The sequence below is a fragment of the Odocoileus virginianus genome, chromosome 16 (genome assembly GCF_023699985.2).
Source record: "Odocoileus virginianus isolate 20LAN1187 ecotype Illinois chromosome 16, Ovbor_1.2, whole genome shotgun sequence".
Taxonomy (NCBI): Eukaryota; Metazoa; Chordata; class Mammalia; order Artiodactyla; family Cervidae; genus Odocoileus; species Odocoileus virginianus.
In genome coordinates this window covers 32,305,562-32,331,910 of record NC_069689.1, presented here as the reverse complement: position 1 = coordinate 32,331,910, position 26,349 = coordinate 32,305,562, and the positions used below count along the sequence as shown (strand labels likewise).

General features: G+C 36.1%; 1 protein-coding gene across 1 annotated transcript in view; it reads left to right on the top strand.

The window, feature by feature from the left end:
• The window catches only part of AKAP6 (A-kinase anchoring protein 6), a 486,146-nt gene that overhangs the window by 400,474 nt on the left and 59,323 nt on the right, over positions 1-26,349 (top strand). The window contains exons 10-11 of the mRNA XM_020870415.2: positions 1,504-1,650; positions 4,731-4,955. Of these exons, the coding sequence (XP_020726074.2) occupies positions 1,504-1,650; positions 4,731-4,955 (372 nt within the window). The remainder of the gene's footprint in view (positions 1-1,503; positions 1,651-4,730; positions 4,956-26,349) is intronic.

Here is a 26,349-nt window from a genome sequence, read left to right as displayed (position 1 = left end):
TGAATTCAGAACTCCCATGTTTCACAGGCCAAATTCTGAAAGAACTCTAAAGCAACCCTTGATTCTTTTCATTATGCATATTCATGTAATTTTGGATACTCTGACTCCCTGATCAACATTCATTAATACTATGAAATGCTTTAAATCACCTCATTTAAAACATTTTGTTCTGTGATCCACAAACGACTAACATTTGGAGAAGTTTACATAATACAAATGATGTGCATGTTTAGTGTAAATGAAAGATTAAAATATGAAGCTAAAAGTATGCAAACATATGCAGGAAAACGCTGAGGGCCTATTAACTGAAACAAGGATTTTATACCTTCTTTTCCTTTAAGCTGCTTCTAATTGTATTTTAGTTGGGGATCTTTTGAAATATCATGTTCTCAGGTGAATAAAATCACCCAAGTGCTTGGGGATGTTTTGAACTTGCTGATTTCCTACCTTGCCCAGACAAAAGCTTTTCTTATTAGATCTGATAAGGTGCTCATTTTAGCTCAGTTAGGACAATGGACCTTGGTAACCTAACTTTCATGCCTTGAAGAAAGAAGTTTAGGGATTGTCAGTATACATTTGGAAATGTACTAAAGTGGTAAAGTAGGTTTAATACTTTAACCAGAATCTAGTTTTTTTTTCTGTTCAGTAGTGTTTTTATGTGCACATTTAAAAAATACATCCACAGTCATTTATAGTTGTCCATAATATAGGACTTTCTAACTATGAAGATAGAGTTATTTGAAGAGAATCACCATAGTAACTGTCACATTAAATAGCACTTACATTATCGCTTGCAAAACATCTTTTAGGAGACACTCACTTGGCAGTTTGTTAGAAAACCATGTATATCAGGGTATGAGAGTTCTGTAATTGATTGTGATGTTTGGGGACATTTTATAGTAATCAGTAAGGAAGCATAGATTTGTAACCATTCTCAAAGAGGTGCTTTTTCCCTCTCCCTATATATACCTCTTGTCCAAGCCCACACAAGAATTTTTAAGTAAAAAAGAAATTAAAAAAAATTAACTAAGAATTCAGAGGACTTATAGGATAAGGAAGAAATTACACAATTTTTTAGAGATCAATTTATTTGTACCACTCTGAGACTGGTCCTTTAGAGGGCAGAAATGAGTGATGGGCAATACTCCAGAGCAAATATTGACCAAGACTAATTGTAATATTAAATCCCCCTAGACCAGGTATTTTCATTTGGAATATTTCAAGATAAAGATCAAATATGTGTACAAACTTTAGAAAGACATAAAGCTTATTCAACTAAATAGAATACCTTGGATATTTGTGTGTGTGAAATATACATATATATATATATATAACCGTTTTCAGCAATTTTTCTCAACTACTCAAGGTTCTTAGTTTAGCCTCACCGTAAATTTTATTGGAGACAAAACTTTTAACATCCGTGAGCCTCACTAACTCTGTGCTCAACGATTTTCTAAGAACACCTTTTTCCCTAATGAAATCTTTTTTCTCTTCCCGTTTTAGCGATACAGTGTGGAAATGTCCATCAGGGACCTGAAAAAGACGGAGCTGCTTAGTAAGGTTGAAGCTTTGAAGAAAGGTGGCGTTTTACTACCAAATGATCTCCTTGAAAAAGTGGATTCAATTAATGAAAAATGGGAACTGCTTGGGGTATTTGCATTTTTATTACTGTTTGTAGGTTATGTGTACATTTTTTTGTGTAGTGAAGTACTCTATCTGTCTGATTTCTAATTTGAGGCACAAATATCTCTCTCTTTCAATTCACTACCTACATTTCAAACAAGCTATTCATGCTATTATGGGGGAAAAACACTGCTTTTCCTCTTCTGTTGATTTTTTTTTTTTTTACTCTGAGCTTGTCTCCTTTCAGATTTTTAATAATTTTGGTTCTTTAATACATAAAAAAGTAAGTAAAATATGCCATGTATTATGGGTAGGCACAAGTCAACTGTAATACAGTATATCTGATATACACTGACTGTCATGCTTGAATGAATGTTAATAGAATTTATTCCAAAGGTACATGTTAGAGACATCCACTGTTTAACTATTTACTGTACCCTTCAGATGAAAAGTGGAGTTGTCACTACAGCCTTCAAGTCACACTAAAGCCACCAAAACAAAGATGCAAATTTGACCCAAATCTGAATTGCAGAATTAAACCAGCCTCTGTTTTGTGCCTCAATTTCCAGCTCACTTTTAACAAAGGCCAAAAAAAAAAAAAAAACTTTCATGTAATTCATTTCACGCCATGATGGGCTGGGTCTCAGCCAAGCACTGAGATGCAAGAATCTGGCAAAAAGGCAATATAGAGATTCTGTTACCCAGAGACCAGGATGGCACTGTGCAGGGGACAGTTCTGTCCTTTTGTTGGAAGACAGCTGAGAGAGAGAGGTTAGACTCAATTTTTTCATCAACTTCTCTCTTAAATTGCCTTCACTTCAAATCAAGGGTAAGCTAAATTTGTCAATTACTTAAATGATTAATTCTAACAGCTAAGTATGGGTGGTGTCAGTTATGGAGTATGATTTTGCATGCCTTCCCTTTCCTGACTTTTTTTTTTTTAATTTTTAAAGGAATAATACTCCAAAAATATTTTGAATAAAAAGCTCTCCATGTACCTTGATGACTTGGAGGAATGCCATGTTCAGTTTATGCCATGCTTAATCTAGGTGATTAAAAAACTGCAAGTATAAATCCTTACCTTCTCATCTAAATTCACCACACTCTGCAGTTGTACAAAGTAACTTAAAACATTAAAAGTTTTTATTCTGACCTATTGTTATATCACTTTTCAATTATTATTAATGGCTTTCATTTTATTATATGATGATTTAGATCTGAACCTACTAAATTCTGTAAAATTCATTGATCTCATTCCGGAGAAATGTGGTTAGTGTCTGACATTTTAAGGACTGTTTACTAAATAGATGAGAGCAGCAACTTTATTTGCTCAGTAGATAAAGTGATGGTTTGTCTGTGCTATACTTTCACGTATTTGTTTCTAACTTGATAAATAATTAATAATGATCTTTTTGGAAAATTGTTTGAAGTATGTCATATATATAGCTCCCTAAACAAAAACTTTAAATCAAGACAATATTAAAAAAATAACCAGAATCTTTCGCTCTCCTTTATGAGCCAGATACCTTTAAAAGGGTTGCCATTTTGACAAAAATATTATTTGAATGCAATATGCTGAGTGTTATTATGATTTCTGGGGAGAGAAGGGTGGAAGGAAGATTTTAACAAAACGTGTGCCACACTACCACCACCAGGCATACTGCTTTAATTGGCATGATTACATTTTAATTGGCATGAAAAAAAATTTAAAGACAAGGATTTTACCTTCTAACAATGGTAAAATAGAGGGATATGGTTTTTAATATTACTTGCATCTAAGGTGAGCAGTGTGGAGTGGAAATACATTAGAATGAAATGTCAGTGGTGCGTACAGTTTAATCTGTGAAATTTTGTCCCCTGTGCTGCATATTCCTCTGTCTCAATTGCATATTAAACAACCCTATCAAGGCAGGCATTGGCATCTGCTGTGCTGACACAAATTGTGAATTAAATGAAATTGATGTCCTCTGTCGTATATTTATGAAGACGGACCATTCTCTGAAGTATTCTGTTTATGAAGAATTTATGATTGCAAACTGTTCCAGAACAAAAAAGTGGCAATAAATTCTTTTTTGTGACCCTCCCCTCCAAGGGCATTGATTTCACCTCCTGCTGCTACTTTTGTCACAGCATAAAAACAATAGCTAAATCTGGATTCCACTGAGGGTCTTCAAATTATCAATATTTGCACCATGAAAATACAAGGGTGTTGCCAGGAAAGGCTATTTTTCTGTTACGATCTCCTAAAGATACTATTTACAGAACACTACGCAGCAGATTAATGTTGGTTGACTTCATTTTATTTGTGTTTTAAAGCTTATATTTGTAGGTTTAATTCATCCTTATAGAGTAACTCCTTCTGATGCTCCAAACAGAGCGTTTTTCACCAAAAAAAAAAAGCAAAAAGCCTTCTCTGACCGTACTCCATGCCATAGTGGTTCATCTAAGCAGAGTTCTAGCATAGTGGATTGGGACTCATTTTAACACTTATTTTAGAAATTTTAACATCCACAAATGCGAAGTGGGAAGAATTGAAAGGTTGAATGGTTTCCAGGGCAGGTAAAATCGACAACAGCGCCAAGGAGGTTGCCCCTTCTTAACAGCCCTGAATCATAAGGTTTGGGGAATTGTATTTCACAAAACAACAAAAAAAGAAATTTCATTCTCTTTTGTGCAGTCTTCTCTTGGCCTCTTTAACATATTGATTAAACTCAAACTTCTATCTCCTGAAAATTTTAGGCAGAGAATTTTTACTGTAAACTCCTGTCATGAGAATTCAAATGAATTTTTATGAGTGACCATGGTGAACTCTTGGGTCAGAGCTCCTTTCTGTTAGAGGAAATTATCAGTGAATGAGGTCTTCTTAAGCCTCTAGTGGTAGTCAGAACACCACCCATGGCTTGAGAATCAAGTTCTTAATGAAACAATGAGCTCATCTGAACTGAATGTCAGTCGTAACACGGCAGGTGCAGCAGACACCTTCCAGGTGGGCTCTTGTCACCAGCCAAACTGTGATAGGTATTTGGTACCTATGCTAATCAATGTTTTTTCTTTTTCTTTCTTTTTTTTTTGCTGTTGGTGTTTTTGTTTTTAATCTGCTGCATTAGAAAACCCTAGGAGAGAAGATCCAGGACACAGTGGCGGGCCACAGTGGGTCGAGTACACGTGACCTGCTCTCTCCTGAAAGCGGAAGCCTGGTAAGGCAGCTGGAGGTCAGGATCAAAGAACTGAAAGGGTGGCTGAGAGATACAGAGCTTTTCATCTTCAATTCCTGTCTGAGACAAGAAAAGGAAGGAACAATGAATGCTGAGAAACAACTGCAATACTTTAAGGTAATAAAAAAACAATCAAAGTTGATAAAAAGCTTTCTTTATGGTAGGGATGAAATATTTATCAAGTACATAAAGTATTATACCCATGTATCTATGTATCACTGTGCACTTAAATGTTTCCTTGAATTTATAGGCACCCTCCACATTTCTTATATGCCAGCGTCTGTGTGTTTATAAAGATGAACATTAAGCATATCAAATACACATTGTGTAGGGGAAATCTCTGCTGCTTGTGGGTTTTGTGCAGAGCCTATTGAAGGAGGGCTTTGATAAATTAAAAGCAGACCAGCAGACACTCAAGACTACCAAGGACTTTGAAAGGCAGACCTACATGTTCTATAAATAATGTGGCTAAAAATACTTCTATAAATCGATATGATAAAAGCACATGATTTAGTTGAAGAGTATTAATGCTAACAAAAGGAAATATAATTTTTACATATGAAAGAATTAGTTACTTACTGAAGGAAGACATAAAGTAAAAGAGGTTCTTACATTAGAAGCATTTTCCTCCATAGAAAAACATCAGCCTTAGCAACACAGCCGCGTGCATGTTTGTTGTATGTCCACGAAGTGTTCCCCTTGTTTGTTCCCATGGTTTACACAATATCTATTCAAAAGCAGCTTAAAATTCAAATGCTGGCTCTTACTGGCCACACTAGCCTGTACTACTTGAGCCCTCCCGTCAGTTCAGTGATTATTTGGGCTCTGGCCGGTGTCAGCCTAAGGCTTTTGGGTTGCAAACCTGAATTTGCTGGCTTGAGAGGTTTGAAAGAGGAGAAAAGGGGAAATCAAGAAGGAAAGAACTTCTTGATACCAAACAAGTGGTTCTTCTCAAAGCCTTCTTGGACCAGGTTTTCTTCATTTCATACCTTTTGCCCTACCCTCTTTGAGCAGTCTACATATCAGAGAATGTAGTCACATGTAGCTCACCTTCCCTTGCCAGACAGGCAGGCTCCCCTTGCTCACCTGCATAACCCAAGAGGAGGGCCCCCTCTAGGGTAAGGACACTGTATTTCTCAGTAAACCATCTGTATCACACACCTACACATTGCTTTTTACTTGAACCCCTTGTCTGCCATTGAGTTGAACTTAAAAGTCTCTTGCCAAGGCAAATGGATTTCACTCTGTAACATCTAATATCTGAAAGATTTGTTATTTGACCTCCCCTTGTTTAACTCTAACCCCCCATTTCAGGGAGATGAAGTCTTCAGATATTTCCCTCTGTGTTATTTGAACTTTACAGGTACCTTGCAAAGCATCCTGGTCATCAATAGGCTAGATGTTGTGTAACATATTTTCTTTCTGTTATGCCTGTATTGCAGCTTTAGTGAACTGGTTAGTGGCCCCGGTTAGTTTTATGACCTTGGTCATATTTCTTGTATGATCCCTGGTGCTTCAGTTTCTTCATCTATGAAATGGTATGCTGGTAATATGTATCTCACACAGTTATGAGCTCACATGTGTAAATCATTCTTTCTATTTTTTGTAATGATGCATTATTAAAGGATAGATGTTTCTTAATATTATAAGACCAAAGATGTTACATAATAATTAGAAACAGTGACAGGAAGTTTGTTATCACGTTATTTATATACCTGCCTGCCCACTTGGCTCAGACATAGGTAACTGGAAGCCAGTGTTTCCCACACCTGCTGTTATCATAAATGGAAGCATAAGCAGTTCTGCATTGATTTCACTGATGCTGCCAAATGACGTTAGCTTTATGCTTTGGGTTTATACACTGTCATCAATGTCATTTTCAGCTAGGTCCTAGTAACAAATTTAAAAGAGATTAAGAGAGACAGAGAGATGTCTCTTGGCTTCCAAATCATTAAACAGTTTCTAGGAGTTCCAGTCATTTGCTAACTAATACTTTCTGGCCACTAGGGTATATTCACTACACCTAATTCATTATTTACGATGTGTACTTTAGTGCCTGAAAATCATCATAGAAGTTTTCTTTTAGAAGTACTAGAGATACTTTTTGCTGTTTTATTTTTTTCTTCAAAGATGATTTTTCTTTAGAGCATTTTTATGTTTTCAGTATCACTATTCATTAGTGATACTACTAATGCCCCACTTTTATGCCTCACTCTCACTTATTTAGCTATTAAAAAAAGTTATTATTACATTATAGTTAATAATAATATAGTTATTAATAATAACTAAATAATAAATGATAATAACAACACTTTACCATCTGAGCCACCAGGGAAGCCCAAACTAATAATATAGTTATTATTATTTAAAAAAATATATATTTCCTATTGCAAACAACAGATAGGACCTTGATGGTAATAATAGCTCATCTTGTGTTTTTCCCAGCCCTGTTCCATCCCCTGCTACCCTTACCTAAGATAGCATGACCCTGAATCCCATGTTCTTTATTTACTTTCTTTCTTCTGGTAGGAAGGAATATTTTTAATTTTAGTTGCTTTTAACTTTATTAAAAGGTAATCATGCTGTATGTTATCTTTTAGGATTTATTTTTCACTTAACATTATTTTGCCAAGATTCATTCATCTCATGGAGTGTGGCTGTAATTCACTTACTTTGACATTGTGTGATATTCCATTGTATGTACCTTTATCTCACTTAATGCTACTAGCAACATATGAGGTTGGTATTAGGATCCCGACTTTGCAAATGTGGAAACAGGCACATGGAGGTTAAGTTTTGTGTGTCCAAGGCCACACTTGGTAGAATTTGGTTTTCAATCCAGAACTGTCTGACTCTTCTAAAGCCCATTCTTTGAACTTCTATGCAAAATTGATATTTATTGGTATTTACTAAATGCCTTCCCATGCCAAGTGACTCAAAGGGAAGAGCAGGACAGAACTAAATGTGATTGTTTCTTTGTGGTAGTTTTATTAGTCACAGTCTTCAGCAATTTGGCCAGAATAGCAAATAGCTGTAGCTATTAATGATCTAGAGAGGTGAAAATATTTGTGTTTTTGTTTTACGTATTTGTACAATATCAGTGTCAATTTCTTTGCCTTGTATCACTTAAAATTGAAGCTTTTAAAACTTTTTGAGATTATGGAGTCCTGATGATTTTCTTTTAGGACCTGGAACTCTAATCTCTTCTAAAGTTTTGACCTTGAGGAATTTGGTCAGATAAGCTAAGTGCATCTAGCGTGATAGCACTTTGTTTTTTTTAAAAAGAAAGCTTTATGCCTATTTGTTGTAATAAATGTCTTTCCTAGACAGAATTATAAATATTTCTGAGTTGTTTGCTCTTTAGTGCTTAGTGTATAATTAGTTAAGTGTTCTGTATATTACCACATTCATTGGAAGAATGAAACCAAATGTTGTAATATAATAATATTGTAATATAATGTTTATAACCTGTCAAAGTCATAATTGGTAATAGGCATATGCAGAATATGAACTTTTTACTTACCCCAAATCCAAAAAAAGCAGATAACCTCTGCCTTCCTAAGTGATAAAACCACTTAGATAAGAGAGTTATTAAAGAACCTTTGTGTGTCAAAAACTCTTTGCCACGTTCCGCCTTTTCTTATGGGTTCCCAAATGTCTTCTGCTGTCATTGGTCACACAGAAGACAGGCTTTATCCACAGGGTTTAGCTTTATGATTCTCCATTCTCTAAAGTCTCAGGCTTTTAACAGAATGAATTTCTTTATGTGACACCCAGAGTAATGATAGATAGGCCACAGTGCACTGCCCAGGAGAACAGGGAAGGAGGGTGCTGCATATAAAAAGGAAAATCCGTCGCTTTGTAGACACAGCCATTTCCTTCTCAGAGCTTGGTCTGGGATGAGAGAAAGGATCAGGGTCTTACGTTTTCAGAAAAAGAAAAAAAGCAATTGTGGAATTTATTCTTTTCCTTTAAGGCAGTAATGTGATAAATGTGGGATTAGACATGAGGCAAAATTCTACCTAAGAAAGAGTCAGAGCCCTGGATGGGAGAGACAGGAAGGTGTGAGCCCAGGGATAGAAAGGCAGAAATGGTTCAGGAGTGAACACACTGTGACAACAAAATGCAGAGAGCACATCAGAGATGTAATGAGGCCAGCTGGCAAAGGGCCCCTTAGAGCTGTGTGTGTGCAGCTTCAATGCCATTGGCTGAAAAGCATTGCTTTTTAACAGTGACCCTTCAGAGAGAGAAAGAAAAATAATTCCTTAATCATATGTTCCTTGTACCCCATAACGAAGTTCATTATTCTAAAGACTCAAATTGGGAGAAATTATCCATTACCAGTTAAAGGAGGCTGCAGCACTGGACTGGGTCCAGAACCAGCCTAGGAAGGATAAGTCTAGACCAGCCAAGGGGCTCTGTCACTGAGGAGAATGAGTGGAATAGATATGGTACCCTTCTCAATGACTGATGTCCCAAATTTGCTTGCTAATTTAAATTTGTTATTATATTTAAACCTTACCCTAACAATATAAGTTGAAAATTGTGATCACCTTCTAATGTGTGTTTTTATTTATTTTCATGAGTGAAGAACTTGAGATACAGAAAGTTAATGTGAATTCAGACAGCAACCAGCAGTGAAGATAGAGCAAAGGCCATGGGCTTTAGGTTCAAATTTTAGTAGTCTCCCATTCTGTCATTTGCTGACCCTTAAACACACTGAAACCTTGTCTTACCTTAAATCAAGGGTTAGCAAACATTTTCTGTAAAAAAGCGGATGATACAATCTCTGTCATAGTTGTTCAACTCTGCTGTGCTGTGCGAAGTCAGTTCAGTGCGTCAGATTCTTTGCGACCCTATGGACCCTATGGACCCTATGGACCTATGGACCCACCAGGGTCCTCTGTCCATGGGATTCTCTAGTCAAGAATACTGGAACGGGTTGCTGTGCCCTCCTCCAGGGGATCTTCCCGACCCAAGTATCAAACCAGAGTCTCTTATGTCTCCTGCACTGGCAGGTGGGTTCTTTACCACTTGTGCCACCAGGGAAGCCCATTCAACTCTGCTATTATAGAGTACAAGCAGCCAGAGACAATATGTAAATGAATATATATGGTGTGTTCAATAAAACTAATTTACTAAACTGTTTACAAGAGCAGTTGGTAGGCCAGATTTGACCAGCAGACTTTAGTTTCCTGACCCTGCTCTAGATTACAAAAATTACCAAAAACATGGTGATGGGTACCATCTGCATGCTAGTACTGTAATAGGAGGAACAAAACATTATTTTAATAACTGTGACAATGACAACCAGTACTTACTGAGTGCTCATAGGAGGCGAGTCACAGTTCCTAATTTTTTCCATTCACTTATTAAACACTCATCACAGTCTTGAGACAGTGGGTTTATTATCCGTATTTATGGATGAGAAAACTGAGACAGGGGAAATTGAAGTTACTCAAGATCATCCTGTTAGTCAGGGATAGAGCCAGTAGGCCAATAGTCAGACCTAGAAAGTTTGTTCCTGAATCTGCAGCTACTTTGTAGACTCATTAGTCCCTGGGTCAAAGAACTATTTCAGGAAGAGAAAAACACATTAATTTGTAGCTTACTCTGTCGTTCCTTCCATTTCTGATTACTTGGATAGCCATCTATAAGCTGTTGGGTTGTAACCCCATCAGGAGTTATAACCCCTGGCTATAACCTGAAACCAACCCACATAAGCAGAGGGCAGGAAAAGACAGAAGAAAGAAGCTGACCACTCCAGATTGGTAGTTGGCAATTTTAATAAGAAAGGAAACTTAGGAGGCTTGTCACAGGCAGCCATGAGACAAGCAGATTTCCATACCTGCCAGAATCTTAAAGGTTTATATAGAGGCTAGACCTGAGTTCAGTCATATATGGAGTCCATTTAGTCTTATCACCACACTCTTATCTCTCGGCCTTGTCCTTGGGACAGCTTCTAAGAGGGACAGGGGTGGAGACCAGGAGTCCAGTTGCCTAGGTTCAGCTTGAAGGTCAAATTGATAGTCACGTGAGTCAGTGTTTTAAAATTTGGAAATTAAAATTTTCAGAGTAGGGTTTTTAACAGAATTTCAAATTAACTCTGAAGTTTGCAGCATTACGAAGTAATTAGCTGAAAGGGAATATCACTGATGTACTTTTACAAAATAGATAAATAAAAGAGCTAAACACAGTTCACATGGTTTCAGAAGTATTTTCCCAAATCTCACTCTGTAATTTCCGGAAATAAAAATAGAACCAATCTAGCCAAGAGGTTTAAAGGGAATTTCCCATGTCCACTATAATCAATCTCAAATGGCACCACAAATAATCACACTTCCTGTGTCCTTCAAAACTCTCAATATTAAGGAAGTAAGGTTGAGGGACAGAAGAGAATATGCTGGAATTTTGAGATATGAGAAAGGTGGCCATGTTCCCTCTAGGATCATCTCTGCTGCTGTGTCCTAGAGCCACTCATTACAAACTTGGTAATGATGCTGTTGGCAAAGCTGCAAACAAAGAATTACAGTAATTCATTCTGGCTGTAACAAAAGCTTGTAAAATGCCTTCAAAATCAACAGACCTCAAATAAGATTTAATCCTTTCTATGTGTCTTAAATACTTTTTTTAAGCCATATTAACTGTATATGTTCATAAAAAAATACTGAAATCAGCTTTTATCAGATATTTCCCCCACTGTGTGTGTGTGTGTGTGTGTGTGTGTGTATAATTCCATCATCTAACATTTCTTTGGAAATAATTTTAAGTAATTGGATACAATCCAGAATTGCCTTGTAAAGAGAAAAACATTGGCTGGATTAAGGTTGAAGTTCAAAGACAGATCTAAATAGATGTTATTCACACTGACCATCAGGGTAGTGGGAAGACCCACAGGAAATTTTTATAGGCAATCCCAGTGTAAGCCTTCTAAAGTAAAGAAAATGGAGTAACTAAGGCCTAATTCATTCTGAGTACACCTTTTTCTAGAAGACACTGAATGATTCCTGAAGTGGCACATTTTGTCTCTGAGTTAAAGATGCAGAGAGGTAGCTATGTACTTATTTCATATGTGTCATTTGTATTATTGCTCTCAGATATGACTCAGATGGTAAAGACTCTGTCTGCAGTGTGGGACACCTGGATTCGATCCCTGGGTTGGGAAGATTCCCTGGAGAAGAAAATGGCAACCTACTCCAGTATTCTTGAGTGGGAAATCCCATGGACACAGGAGCTTGGCGGGCTACAGTCCATACGGTTGCAAAGAGTCGGACATGACTGAGTGACAAAGGCTGAGATGGTAATCTAGAAAGGTGACAGATGTGTCACCTGTCCTTACTTTATTGCTGCCTGAAAAACCACAAATAACTGTCTTTAGGCTCTGAAACCACAGTGATGAATATTTCTGTTCTTACTAAATTTCTTCTGTTCAGTTCAGTTGCTAAGTCGTGTCCTACTCTTTGCAACCCCATGAACCACAGCACGCCAGGCCTCCCTGTCCATCACCAACTCCCAGAGTCCACCCAAACCCACATCCATTGAGTTGGTGATACCATCCAACCATCTCATCCTCTGTCATCCCCTTCTCCTCCTGCACTCAATCTTTCCCACCATTAGGGTGTTTTCAAATGAGTCAGCTCTTTGCATCAGGTGGCCGAAGTATTGGAATTTCAGCTTCAACATCAGTACTTCCAATGAACACCCAGGTCTGATCTCCTTTAAGATGAACTGGTTGGATCTCCTTACAGTCCAAGGGACTCTCAAGAGTCTTTTCCAACACCACAATTCAAAAGCATCAATTCTTCTGCACTCATCTTTCTTTATAGTCCAGCTCTCACATCCATACATGACCACTGGAAAAACCATAGCCTTGACCAGATGGACCTTTGTTGGCAAAGGAATGTCTCTGCTTTTTAATATGCTATCTAGGTTGGTCATAACTTTCCTTATAAGGAGTAAGTGTTTTTTAATTTCATGGCTGCAATCACCATCTGCAGTGATTTTGGAGCCCACAAAAATAAAGTCAGCCACTGTTTCCACTGTTTCCCCATCTATTTGCCATGAGTGATGGGACCGGATGCCATGATCTTAGTTTTCTGAATGTTGAGCTTTAAGCCAACTTTTTTACTCTCCTCTTTCACTTTCATCAAGAGGCTCTTTAGTTCTTCTTCACTTTCTGCCATAAGGGTGGTGTCATCTGCATATCTGAGGTTATTGATATTTCTCCCGGCAATCTTGATTCCAGCTTGTTCTTCCTCCAGTCCAGCATTTCTCCTGATGTACTCTGCATCTAAGTTAAATAAGCAGGGTGACAATATACAGCCTTAACATTACTTAAATATTATTTTAATTGTTAATAAACTCAAATTAAGAAGGAACTACACAACTGTAGAATTGCCCTTCATGTAGATAAGGTTGAAGCAGTGAATTTGATCCACTGCAGTGTAGAAGCTTAAATGTGTGGGTTCAAGATGCTTGAGCTTATCCTGTTTCTACCTATTTCTAATCCATGATTTTTCTTAAAGCCCCAGGTTTCTTATCTTTAAAGTAGGCATAGTAATAACACCTAACCTCATAGAGTGGCTATGAGTATTAAATGATATAATATATATGAAAGTTCTTTAAAATAGAGCCTGCCTGATGGGAACTCAATACATATTAGCTATCAACATTATAATTACTATAGCATAAACTTGTCTTTCTTAAAAGGCATTTATTTTAAAACAGTATACATATATACAGTAGATAACATAAGTGGTAAATAGTAAATGGAGACATTTCCATGGATTTCAATTACTTCAGAATTAGTTGTATGATCTTTAGGAACTGAGTTATCTATTAGTTGCACCATTTACCTATTACTATGTAGGTAAGGAAGGTCACAAGAAAGTTGTTTTTTTTCTCAAGACTAGGAAAAAAAAAAAAGGAGGTAGTCAGCAGACCTTCTAAGTTTGTGCTCTGACCTATGGACTGGACAGCTTTTCTGGGGTGTAGAAAACTAGATCCCATATTATCAAAGGTGGGTCTCCACATTGGGCTACTTTACAGATTTTGTGCAAGGTAGTGATTCTTGGAGGGCATTTTCTTCTCTACTTTCTGTCTCCCTGACTCTTTTGTTAACACCCCTTTATAGCTTCATCATATTTCTTACAGATCATTGGTCTACAGATACATACATACCCCCACATACACAATTAGACTTTCATTTAAGGAAACAAACAAAACTTTTTTTTCCCAATGTTCATGTTGAATTGTCAATCATCTTTCTGTAATTTTTCCATATCATTCTCTCTCTTTTTTTTTTTTGGTCCATAATCTTTTATTTATTTATTTTTTTTTCCATTTATTTTTATTAGTTGGAAGTTAATTACTTTACAACATTGCAGTGGTTTTTGTCATACATTGAAATGAATTAGCCATGGATTTACATGTATTCCCCATCCCGGTCCCCCCTCCCACCTCCCTCTCCACCCCATCCCTCTGGGTCTTCCCAGTGCACCAGGCCTGAGCACTTACTTGTCTCATGCATCCAACCTGGGCTGGTGATCTGTTTCACCCTAGATATATATGTTTTGATGCTGTTCTCTTGAAACATCCCACCCTCGCCTTCTCCCACAGAGTCCACAAGTCTGTTCTATACAAATTTAACTAATCAATGGTATTTATTGAATATCCTCACTAGGTTCTGTTAGTTGGCAGTATAACGATCTAGGATTTTCAACTGTGTAATCTTGGCAACTAATGTCTCTTCTCTTTGCCTAATATTCTTTATTTGTAAATTTGGGCTCTTGAATGAAAAAAAATTCCATTCAACTGTAGCATTCTGTGATTCTTCACTAGCCATCTTTTTTCTATCATTAAATTTATTCAATTGCAAGTGCCATTAACCTCTAAACAATACTTTGGCTTTGGCACAAAATTACTGGTATATAATTAACTTTATATACCAGGATTCATTGAAAATGCTACCTCAGAAGGACAAAAGCATCTTTTGAACCCAAGTTGTAATGTTGTTACCTTTGTCACCATGGTTGTTGTCTCTTTGTACCCATTTTCTTTCTAATATTATAGTGTTTTTATAATTTGAATAGAGATACTGCATACAATGTAAAGGTAAACATCTTCCTAGTTATGAATTTCAGTCAGGATGCTGGCACAGGTAACACGTTTTGTTTCATCAGAACTTGGTTGATTTAAAAGTAGAAAGAAATATGTCAGTAAAGTACTGGTGCAACTAGTATTATTAATATAATTATATTCATTTTCATACTTTCAATAATTTCTTTTGGCATTTGCATTTATTTTGTAAGAATATGAAGAATATTTCAGAATTAATTCTTTACACAATTTTTTTTTATTGCTCAACCTCAAATTTTTATACCATAGTTTTTCATTGAAAAAAATTGTTCTTAGTACTGACTATTGGATTGTCTTCTAATAATTTTTATAGAAAAAGTACATTTTTGGTATATTCCCCAAACGATTGCATTTCTGAAAATGTATTTTTCTTGACCTCACATACAAACAATAGCTTGGCTGAATTAAAAAATTTGTTATGGGTTGTGTAGTCTTTTGCCATCAAAACTGCTAATGATTCTTTTGGCATTTGTGGTGGTAAAGGTGAAGTCTAATTTTTGTGGCCACATAGTAACTTCATTTTTCACTTGTATGTGATAGAGTGTTAATCTCTTCGTTTCTTCTTCTGAGAGCTTGGTGAGTCCTACTTGATTTTGAAAAGTTAAATTCTGCTTTAGATCAGAAAAGTTTTCCTACTATTTGATTATTGTTTCTTTATATGTTTGGTGGTTTCCCTTGTGGCTCAGCTGGTAAAGAATCCTCCTGCAATGTGGGAGACCTGGGTTTGATCTCTGGATTGGGAAGATCCCTGGAGAAATGAAAGGCTTACCCACTCTAGTATTCTGGCCTGGAGAATTCCATGGACTGTATAGTCCATGGGGCTGTAAAGAGTCAGACACTCACTTTCACTTTCACTTTGGTGGTTTAGTCACCAAGTCGTGTCCCGCTCTTGGCGACCGCATAGACCGTAGCCCATCAGGCTCCTCTGTCCATGGGATATACCAAACAAGAATACTGGAATAGGTTGCCATTTCCTTCTCTGGGGATGTTCCTGACCCAGGGATTGAACCCAGGTCTCCTGCATCATAGGCAGATTGTTTACCAACTAAGCCACCAGGGAAGCTTTATATGTTTAGTTCCCTCTTTTTGATGTCCTGTTCTGTATATACTGGTGAGCCTACATTGACACATTATAAACCTAGACTCAAGAGTTTATGTTACAGTTGTGTTGTACATTCTGTGGGTCTGGACAAATGTATAATGACATGTCCATCAACATCCTGAGTAATTTATCTGCCTTAAAAATCCTCTGTATTCTGCCTATTCATTCCTCATCCCCCACTCCTCTCCCCAACCTCAGGAAACCTTGGTCTTTTCATTCCTCATACTTTTGCCTTTTCCAATATATATAGTTCTATCATAGTATGTAGCCTTTTCAGATTAACATCTATCACTTAGTGATATGCATTTAAGATTTCTCCATGTCTTTTCATGGCTTAATAAGTCATTTTTTGTTAGCACTGAATAAGATTCTATTGTCTGGAGGTACCACAGTTTATTAATTAATTCATCTACTGAATTGCATCTTGGTTGTTTCCAAATTTCTGTAATTATAAATAAAGCTGTTATAAACATCCATGTGCAGTTTACTGCGGGAATAAAACTTTTCAACTGCTTTGGGTAACTACCAAGGAGTGTAATTGCTGGATCATATGGTAAGAGTGTAATCATATGGTAATCATATAGTAATAAGTTTTGTAAGAAACTCCAAAAATGTCTCCCAAGGTTTTGGTACCATTTTGCACTCATACCAGCAATGAATGAGAGCTCCTGTTTCTGCATCACCTCATCATCATTTGGTGTTGTGTATTCCAAATTTTGGGCATTCTAATAGGTGCATGATGATATTTCATTGTTGTTTTAAGTGTATAAACTTGTTGAGAGTAGGAACTTTTAAAACATTTTTTATTGAAGTATAGCTGATTTACAATGCTAGTTTCGGGTATACAACAAAGGGATTCAGTTGTAGATAGATAGTTTCTCTTATAGTTTATTATGAAATACTAAGTATCATTCCCTGGGCCATACAGTGGATCCTCACTGGTTATTTATTTTATATATAGTAGTCTATCTGTTAATCCCAAATTCCTAATTTATCCCTCCCCCTTTGGTAGCTATAAGATTGTTTTCTGTCTGTGAGTCTATTTCTGTTTAGTAAATAAGTTCATTTTTATCATTTTTATAGATTCTACATATAAGTGATATCATATGATATTTGTCTTTCTCTTTCTGGCTTTCTACACTTAGTATGATAATTTCTAGGTCCATCCAGGAGTAGGAACTATCTTGAAGTTTTTGTTTTTTTGCATGCCCTTCACAGTAACACAGACATTGCTTTAGGGTTGCTAGAGACTAAGGAAGTACTTAGCAGATTGTAGAACTTCATCATAAGATGGTATTTGAGGTCATTTGGCTAGTTCAACCTCCTTTTTCCAAAGATGAGAAAACCAAATCTCTGATAAATTAAACCATTCACCCAAGACCACACAACCAGAGCCAGATGGCGGCCCGTATCTCTTAAATCCTAATCCAGGCCATAGTCCAATAATACCAAATGGATGATTTTATGAGTCAATCAGTGATGCCTTTGTAATTTTCACATCTTAATTTTTCCTCTATAAAATAGACAGAGTAAATCTATCTCATTCTATGAATAGAAATTAAAAATGATCATCACAATGAACATTGTGATTTGCAGGAAATGTAGAAACTCTAATACTATGAAGTACGGTTTTAAACAGTATTACAAGTAATGACAACAAACCAAGGCTCTTCTGGCGTTGGAACTCAGAGATTAACCATCTTGACCTGCAACATCTTCTCATTTCCAGGGGCTTTACTCTCAGGAGTTCAACTCAGTATGGAGTTTGCTATCATTTTCTCCCTTTTGTTTGTGTTTCACCTCCATATGAGGAGCTTAAGGAGCCTTACACACATTAATTCAAGAATCCTCCCCAAACCTCTCTCAGATAAGACTGGAGGCATACATCATTATTCCAATCTGGCACAAAGATGGCCTAACATCTCTTTTAATTTTCCTGACACTGCAAATTGTTGATTAAATCCTGACTTATACCCTATACATTTAAAATATAATATTTTCTTCCCCAAGGATATTTTTCTCTCTTTTTCAGTTTAATGCCATCTAGGTAAGTAAAACCAGGTAGATAGGTCTGATGTTAGAAGCTCATTAGGCCCCTCCTATTATCCTATGTTGGCTCCTCCTTGTCCTATGCTCTTCTCATTTTCTAAAAAATGTCCCTCTTTATTGCTGCTCAGTCATGACAGGAGAAATGTCCTCTAGAGCCTGGAGAGATGTTTGAAAACCAATTCACTTCTTTATCTGTCAGCCAAGACTACCAGCAAGAGAACCAATGGATCCATTCAACTATGTCACCCTAACTGTCTATAATATAAACTCTGGTATAACAGACTTCACAGTTTTACAAAAGCAACACTGGAAGTTAAATTTACAGTCTTGTGTACTTTGCTTAGGCATGTGGTTCTTACTATGAAAATATTTGGAGTTAGACTTTGAAGATGTTAGAACATGACCAAGACATGAGAAGAATCTTGAGACCAAGTAAGGATGATTTGTGCAAATGATTGCAACCACCCACTTGTCCAGTTAAAGCCATTGCCCACAGTGCAGGCCAGTGAAGAGGAAAATGAGTAAGAATGATACAGACTAAATGAAACTAATATTCTATCATCCTTAAAAGTTCATCAGCAAAGATGAGAGTCCTTTTGCAACTGAATAGAGATATTCAATGTTTTATTATTTTTTAAAGGACCACCATATGAAATTTTTCCTGTCTCAGAACAAAGTTATATAATAATCAGATATAAGAAGATGGTAAACACTAAAGGATCATTGCATTTTAGAGATGGTGTATTGAGGGCACATAAAAGTTATATCATTTACTGAAGATCACATAACTAATTACTGTGTAAGAAGACTGTAAGTTGTTTCTTTCCCCTCTCAATCCAAGTTGCCTCTCAAATGTTCCACTAAAGCACATTTATGCTTAGATCACTTGTGTTCTACGTTGCTGACAGATGAAGGAGATTAATGAGAAAACTATTCTCCAATGTATTTAATCTTGTTTGGGGGAGCAAGCAGGAGAAGGATGTGGTGTTTTTTCTCAGAAAAAGAAAACATATTCTTCTAAAAGGAAAATTAGCTTTGTTCAAGAAACTGCTCTCAAAAATTTCTCCTGGACTTCTGCTTTGTTTGAGCTATGGGAGTGTTTAAAGAATGAAGTTCTTATTACATTTCCTTCCCATAAGGTTGTGGAATATTGCTTTGAGCTACGTAATCATTATAGCAATTTACCATTTGGCTAATATTTAGTCAGCATCTCTCTACTACTTCATATAACAGTTGAAGAGTGTTTTGCCATTATGTATTAGTTAAACTTCTAAACGACCCTGAGAGTGCGGTTAGTATTACTGCACATCTGGGAATACTGAAAGCCGGTGAAAAAGGAGTCGAGTTGCCCTGGGCTTCCTCCACAAATGCAAAAGAAAGAGCTAAGAAGCAAATTCCCAATGGTCCAAACCCACAGGAAAGTGTCCTATTTGTTTTAGGTGCTATGAAAATAAAATAAGAAATATGAAGTTTATAGAGCTGGCTATACCTCAGCCTCTTCCAGGTCAGGAAGGTATAAATGAAAAAACAGAAAGGTCTTTCTAATGTTGACTTTTGTCCCTAGTATTATTTTCCTCTTTTTTAGTGGTGTTATTCCCCATAGCCTAACTTTCTTCCTGCACTCTTGCTGGGTCCCTAGAGTTCTCTAATTCATTTATTTCCCATCTGTAGGATTCTTGAATAGCAGTAATACTTCCCTAAAATACCAGTTCCTAGCTGTTATACTTCAAGTAGCACTGAGCTTTGTGATGAGTTCCAGGAGTGGCTTCATAGGAAATACAAGTAAGTTAGCCAGAGATAAGTCTGAAAAAAATAGGATTTGGTGGAGAAGATGGTTGAGAAATAGTCAGCTGTGTATGGATAAGAGCATTAGAAAAGTATCACAGAGCAGAGTTGACTGATTTGTGAAATTACTTAGTCTAATGATCTGTCTTCTTTATGTTCCACATTATCCCTGGGAATTCCGTATGTGTCAGCCTTGCTCCTGTGTTCTCTGTCTTTCCTTCTGAATGGTACTTCATTCTCCAGGTGTGGTTTTTTATGATGATTCTTCTTTCACCTGAACTCACAGGTGAGTTCAGATAGTTGGGATCCATAAATAACCCAGAGAAGAAAATCGCCTTCATCTGTTCTCCAGAATTACTTTAAAATACTTCCCATGGAATCAGTAAGAGATAAAAAGCACAGTAGGCATTGTAAAAAGATTTCAAAATATAATAATGTAAAAATAAATGGCAATTAATGCCTTATCTACTTATGAAAAGAATGACTGTAGGATTTTCAGAAAAGGTATTTATAGTATAATGGCTAAGTTGCATTTATATCCAGCACCCCTTCCCTCTTATTGCTAAAAGTTACCTTTCTATAATTGCAAACTAGTTTAGCATCTTAACAATAATGGACATGTTTTTAGGAGATTATTGCCAAAAGTGCATTCTTTATTCCAGAGGGACTCTGTAATAGATACCAGCATTTTAGTAATGACACAAGCAATCCGTAAGCTATTACCATTTTCTTTAGAGTAACTTAATCTTCATATTGTGCTATATGTCTGGAATTTTAATAGTATTTTTAATTTAGAAAAGGAAGTATATAACATATTACTAATTACATGTGGATATGAACTAAGAGCATGATCACTGAGCTTGATTCTTAAAAACAAACATGTTTAAAAGTACTTAACATAGTGTAGGATAAGTCACAAAGAAATTAAAGAATGCCACACAGGGCTAGCAACAGCTTTCATGGAATAACACAGAGTCTTCATTTTTAGAATGCTTATTAAGTTTGGTCCACAGTTAAAAAGTTGTTAAGAGGAATAGAAATACTCCTTTCCAAATATAATTAATATTTTTTAAACAGATGAATGTATAAAACATTAAAACATAAATATGAGTATGTTAAAAGAATGGTTTTTCCTTCGATGATACCATTCATCAAAGGGTGCTAAGAATTTTTAGTAGTAATAGTCACGGTGGCCCTTAATGGTTCATCTTGATTGGTGAAGATTCTAGATTACAAGAACAAGATCTTTTTCTAGGTCAAAGGTCAGGCTAATTAGGCCATGGTGGTAAAGATGGCATTTCACTTATCTGCAGCCTAGATGAACAGAGGGGAGATGGTTTTTCTTACAAATGAAAGTGTTCACTGAGAATACTTTGATTTTAAATGGCTAAAAGAAATCATTTAGTGTTAGAATCTAGACTTATACTGTCATGTACAATTTTAAAACTATTTTGGCACACATCCCAGACCCTCTTCACGAAGCCAATAGAGATGTGCTTGGTGAATCAATTCAGGGGGCTTTAATGCTATTTTTAAAATCTAGCTTTTACATTAAATAAACCAGTTTGTTATTTTGCAAGAAGTTATAATCTACTTAAAACTGTCATTCTCTGTTTCTGACTTGCAATTAGATGGTATTTCCAAAATGTCAGACCTAGATTCTGCTTCTACCGTCATCATAATAAAATGTGACAGCCAAGATATTATATCAATACCTTTTCCATAATTAGCAATAAGGACCCTGCCAAGGGTTAACTAGAAAAGTTTCACAAATGTTTTTCTACAAATGGTCCTGAAGGCAGTATTATGCTTTTAAAATCTGCTAATGTAGCAAAGACGCATGACAACCAGGAGACAAATCTATGAGTAAAACTGTTTGGAGAGAATAGTTTTGTAGTGTATGATGTATGGTATGTAAATGAGCGTATTAGGACTCTCATCTATTTTATTATTGGTGACCAATTTAATAGAGGCATTTAAAAAACAATATTTCTGCCTGACTCCTAGAAATGAAGAAGATACATTGATATAATTGAGAGCAAATGATTGCATGTCGTGCCATTTAATCATGTCATTTTTCAATTGCTATTTTTTGCACTTCACTGCATGCTTATAGAATATTTAGCTTCAGTATAGATCAAGTCCCAGAGTTTGCAACTGAGCTGAGTTCCTGTATTGGCTGGTGTCTTTTAAGTTCGAAATCAGTTAAAATATGAAGATGTCTTTTGTCCATATTTTCTTTAAAATATTCAAGTCATTATTCACACCTCACTTGGGTGTTTTAATTTTTTTTTCTGTTTTGAAGAATTACTCCTTTACAATTGTAGGTTGGAAATTCTTATTTGCAGCATACATTATACAGTAGGTATAGTTAAGCACATAATTGTCTCAAGAATGGAGCTGTCAGGACCAAAATATCTCCTGACCCCTTGCTGGAAACTTTGCTAATCATTTGCCTAATGAATGTTTCTCACTTTTGTTAAATCTCTTCTTTATTATTTATATAATTTATATCTTTCTCAGAAAAGAGATTAGCTCCCACTGTCTGCTAAAATATGAGGTTCTTGAGGGCAGAACATTTTGACTATGTTTTGTTCACTGATGTATCTCAACCACTGAGAACAGTGTCCATTATAATATGTGTTTATTAAATATTTGTTCAATGAATTAATTCATATTTTTCCACCTCTGCTATCTTAACTTCCCTAGGCTTAAGAATTGCATAGTTTACTAATTCTTACTGTATTTTCAGGGTTAGGAATGAGTATAAGATAAACCCCTGACAGGTATATGAACCAAGTTGTTGGCCCTCTCATCGACAGTAAGTTTATGGCTGCAACAACTTCTGATTAGGACTCAGGGGCAGAGATGGTCTGAAAATGTCAAAATTTTGCAAGCTTCTTCAGCTCTCTTATGAAAGGCAGTGTGGCATAGTTTCATGGATTGGTTCTTGATTCAGGCTGCATGGGTTAAAATCCTTTGCTCCTTATTAACTGTGTCATCACTGGTCAGATACTTAACCTCTTCGTGTCTCTATCATCTCATTTATAAAATAGGTAGATGACAGTAATGTATGTCTCAGACCCTCTTCAAGAAGCTGATATCATTCATGTGATCTCAGAGTGCTACTCTGAGAATTAAATGAGTTGATACATATGAAATACCTAAGAAAATGCATAGCATACAGAAATATACAAAAGATTTGTCATTAGTATTGGAGATTAGTGAAAAATAACTAAGAAAATACTACTAAGAGGAGAACTCTAGCAATTATCTACTTTAGCTGGTAATGATCTTTCTCATCTTCAAAGTCAGTGCTCATAATTTAGTATGTATATCAACTCTGTGTTACTTTTGGGTCATAGCCTCACTGTTCACAAGGTACATTTACCTCACTTATCTCATTTAAAAACCTACAATAACTTCATGGGTTCAGTTCAGTTCAGTCGCTCAGTCGTGTCCGACTCTTTGCGACCCCATGAATCGCAGCACGCCAGGCCTCCCTGTCCATCACCAACTCCCGGAGTTTACCCAAACTCATACCCATCGAGTCGGTGATGCCATCCAGCCATCTCACCCTCTGTTGCCCCCTTCTTGTCCTGCCCCCAATCCCTCACTTACCTCATTTAAAAACCAACAATAACTTGATGGGTTAGGTCTTATCAAAAACCTTTGTGTTGCATTGATATCTCTTATTGTGAGTGGCCAAGAGTCTTCTCTTTACAGCCAGTTTACAAGCCCTTAAGATCAGGTACCACATCATATTATTGGCCTCTTATCCACCAGTACCAATCCTGTAGTGAAAAGTATGGTGTTTGACACATGACACCCAATAGTTGTTTATTGCTACAAGAAGTATCATTCATGTCATCTTTCCCAACCTTGCCTCCAAATGATGATTCCAAACCAAAAAGCCAAAAGCATCTTTTGGAGAATCATAGAGGTACCATCATAGCCTCTCATTTTTCCCATCTGCTATACATTCTTCTCACACGTTGGCTATAGGCATTAACATTATGGGATGCCTTGTACTTGCCAAACAGTCATCAAGGTTTTGATTACTATGTAAACTCTCTCAGAACAAAGCTTCTATTTAATTTAGCGCAATACCAAACATATTAGTCACTAGTTGGTAAATTACTTACTTGACAAAAGTAACCAAAAGGTATAAAATCCCCCAATATACTATTAAAACAATCAGCATTCTTAATTATATTAAAATTCTGGAGATCATCAAGCAAATATGAATAATATAAAGTTATCACTGGCTGAAAAGATGTATTCATTGATTGATTCATCAATTTTTTTAGCCATTCAGTAACAATTTAAAAAATAATTGATTTATTATTTCAGTTAATAAAACTACACCAGCGTCATATTTGGCTCCATAATATGAGTAGTTTCAGCTATCAAAGAAACTCATAGAGCAGGTCAGGAGAGGAGAAAACCCCCAGATAAACCAAAACACCCCTTTGTATCACCATTAGTGGATTGAAAACCATTGCTAGTTTGTAAGTGTAAAACAAATACCTTCAATCTGTCGACAGCTCTCTTGTAACACGTCCAAGAAGATATGTTTAAAGTGGTGAACTGTAAAGGAAAAAACAACTTAGGAATTTTGATTTTTGCTTTTATGTACTTCTCAACTTTTATAGCAAATCAACTTTTAAAGTAAGATGAAGAAACTGAGTAGAAATGTAAAATAAGCAAATAAAGTAGGTCATTAGAGACTTAAAAGTAGCACATCAAACTATATTCCAACAATCAGATTCTGAAGTGATACTAAGACAATGACCTCCATACTAACAAAGGTAGCTCTTTAGGAAAAAAATGACCAAAGATTACCAAATAATAATGATAACTAAATACAAAAGTGTTTGAAATCTTTTTCTCTTAGACATGTTGATTATTCTCCTTCTTTATATTTATATTCTCTTTCCCACATCTTCCCTTTCTACTTTTATGAGAAGGCAATATGATTATGCTTAGGAACCAACATGATCTCATTGGATATCAAGGGCAATGCTTCAAAACTGGTGATAATGAAAAATCTTCCAAATTTTTCTTTTTGTAAATTAAAATGGTAAATTTTAGTTTAAGTATAGTTGATTTACAATATTGCATTAATCTGCTCTATAGCAAAGGGAGTCAGTTATATATTTGTGTATATACATACATATGTATATATACATATACATATATATATACACATCTTTTTAAAATATTATTTTCCATTATGGTTTAACATAGGATACTGAATATAGTTCTCTATGCTATATAGTAGAACTTTGTTGTTTATCCATTCCATGTATAATAACTTAAATCTGCTAACCATAACCTCCCCATCCATTCCTCCTCTACCCACTCCCCTTGGCAGCCACCAATCTGTTCCCTATGTCCGTGAGTCTGTTTCATAGATAGGTTCATTTATGTCATATTTTAGATTCCACATATCAGTGAAATAAATATTTCACTTATCTATAAGTGAAATAGACAAATAATTGTGTTTGTCTTTCTCTTTCTGACTTATGTCACTTAGTATGATAATCTCTGGTTGCCTCCATGTTACTGCAAATGGCATTATTTCATTCTTTTTTATGGCTGAATAATATTCCACTGTAGATATGTACCACATCATTTTGTCCGTTCATATGTCAACGGACATTTAGATAGTTTCTATGTCTTGGCTCTTATGAGTAGAACTTAGGGCTTTTCTGGTGGGTCAGTGGTAAAGAATCCACTTACAATGCAGGAGAACAGAAGATGTGAGTTCAATCCCTGGGTCAGGAAGATCCCCTAGGGAAGGGAATGGCAACTCACTCCCATATTACTGCCTGGAGAATCCCATTGACAGTAGACTGGTGAGCTATACTCCATAGGATCACAAAGAGTTGGACACGACTGAAGTGACTTAGCATACATCCATGCATGAACCTAGAGATGCATGTATCATTTTGGATTAGAGTTTGTCTGCATATATGCCGAGGAGTGGTATTTTTGGATCATATGTTAATTCTCTTTTTAGTTTTTTGGTGAACCTGTTTTCCACAGTTCCTGCACCAGTTTACATTCCCACCAACAATGTAGGAGGGTTCCCTTTTCCTCATATCTTCTCCAGAATTTATTTTTTAACTTTTTATATTGGAGTATAGTTGATTAACAGTGTTGTGTTAGTTTCAGATGTACAGCAGAAAGACTTATAGACTTAGAGAACAAACTTATGGTTGCTAGGAAAGAAGGGTGGGAGGAAGGGATAGTTAAGGAGTTTCGGACTGACATGTACACACTGCAATATTTACAATGGATAATCAACATGGACTTACTATGTAACATAGGGAACTTTGCTCAATGTTATGTAACAACCTAAATGGGAGAAAGTTTGAAAAAGAATAGATGCGTGTATATGTATAACAAAACCTTCCAGATTTTTCCATTCTT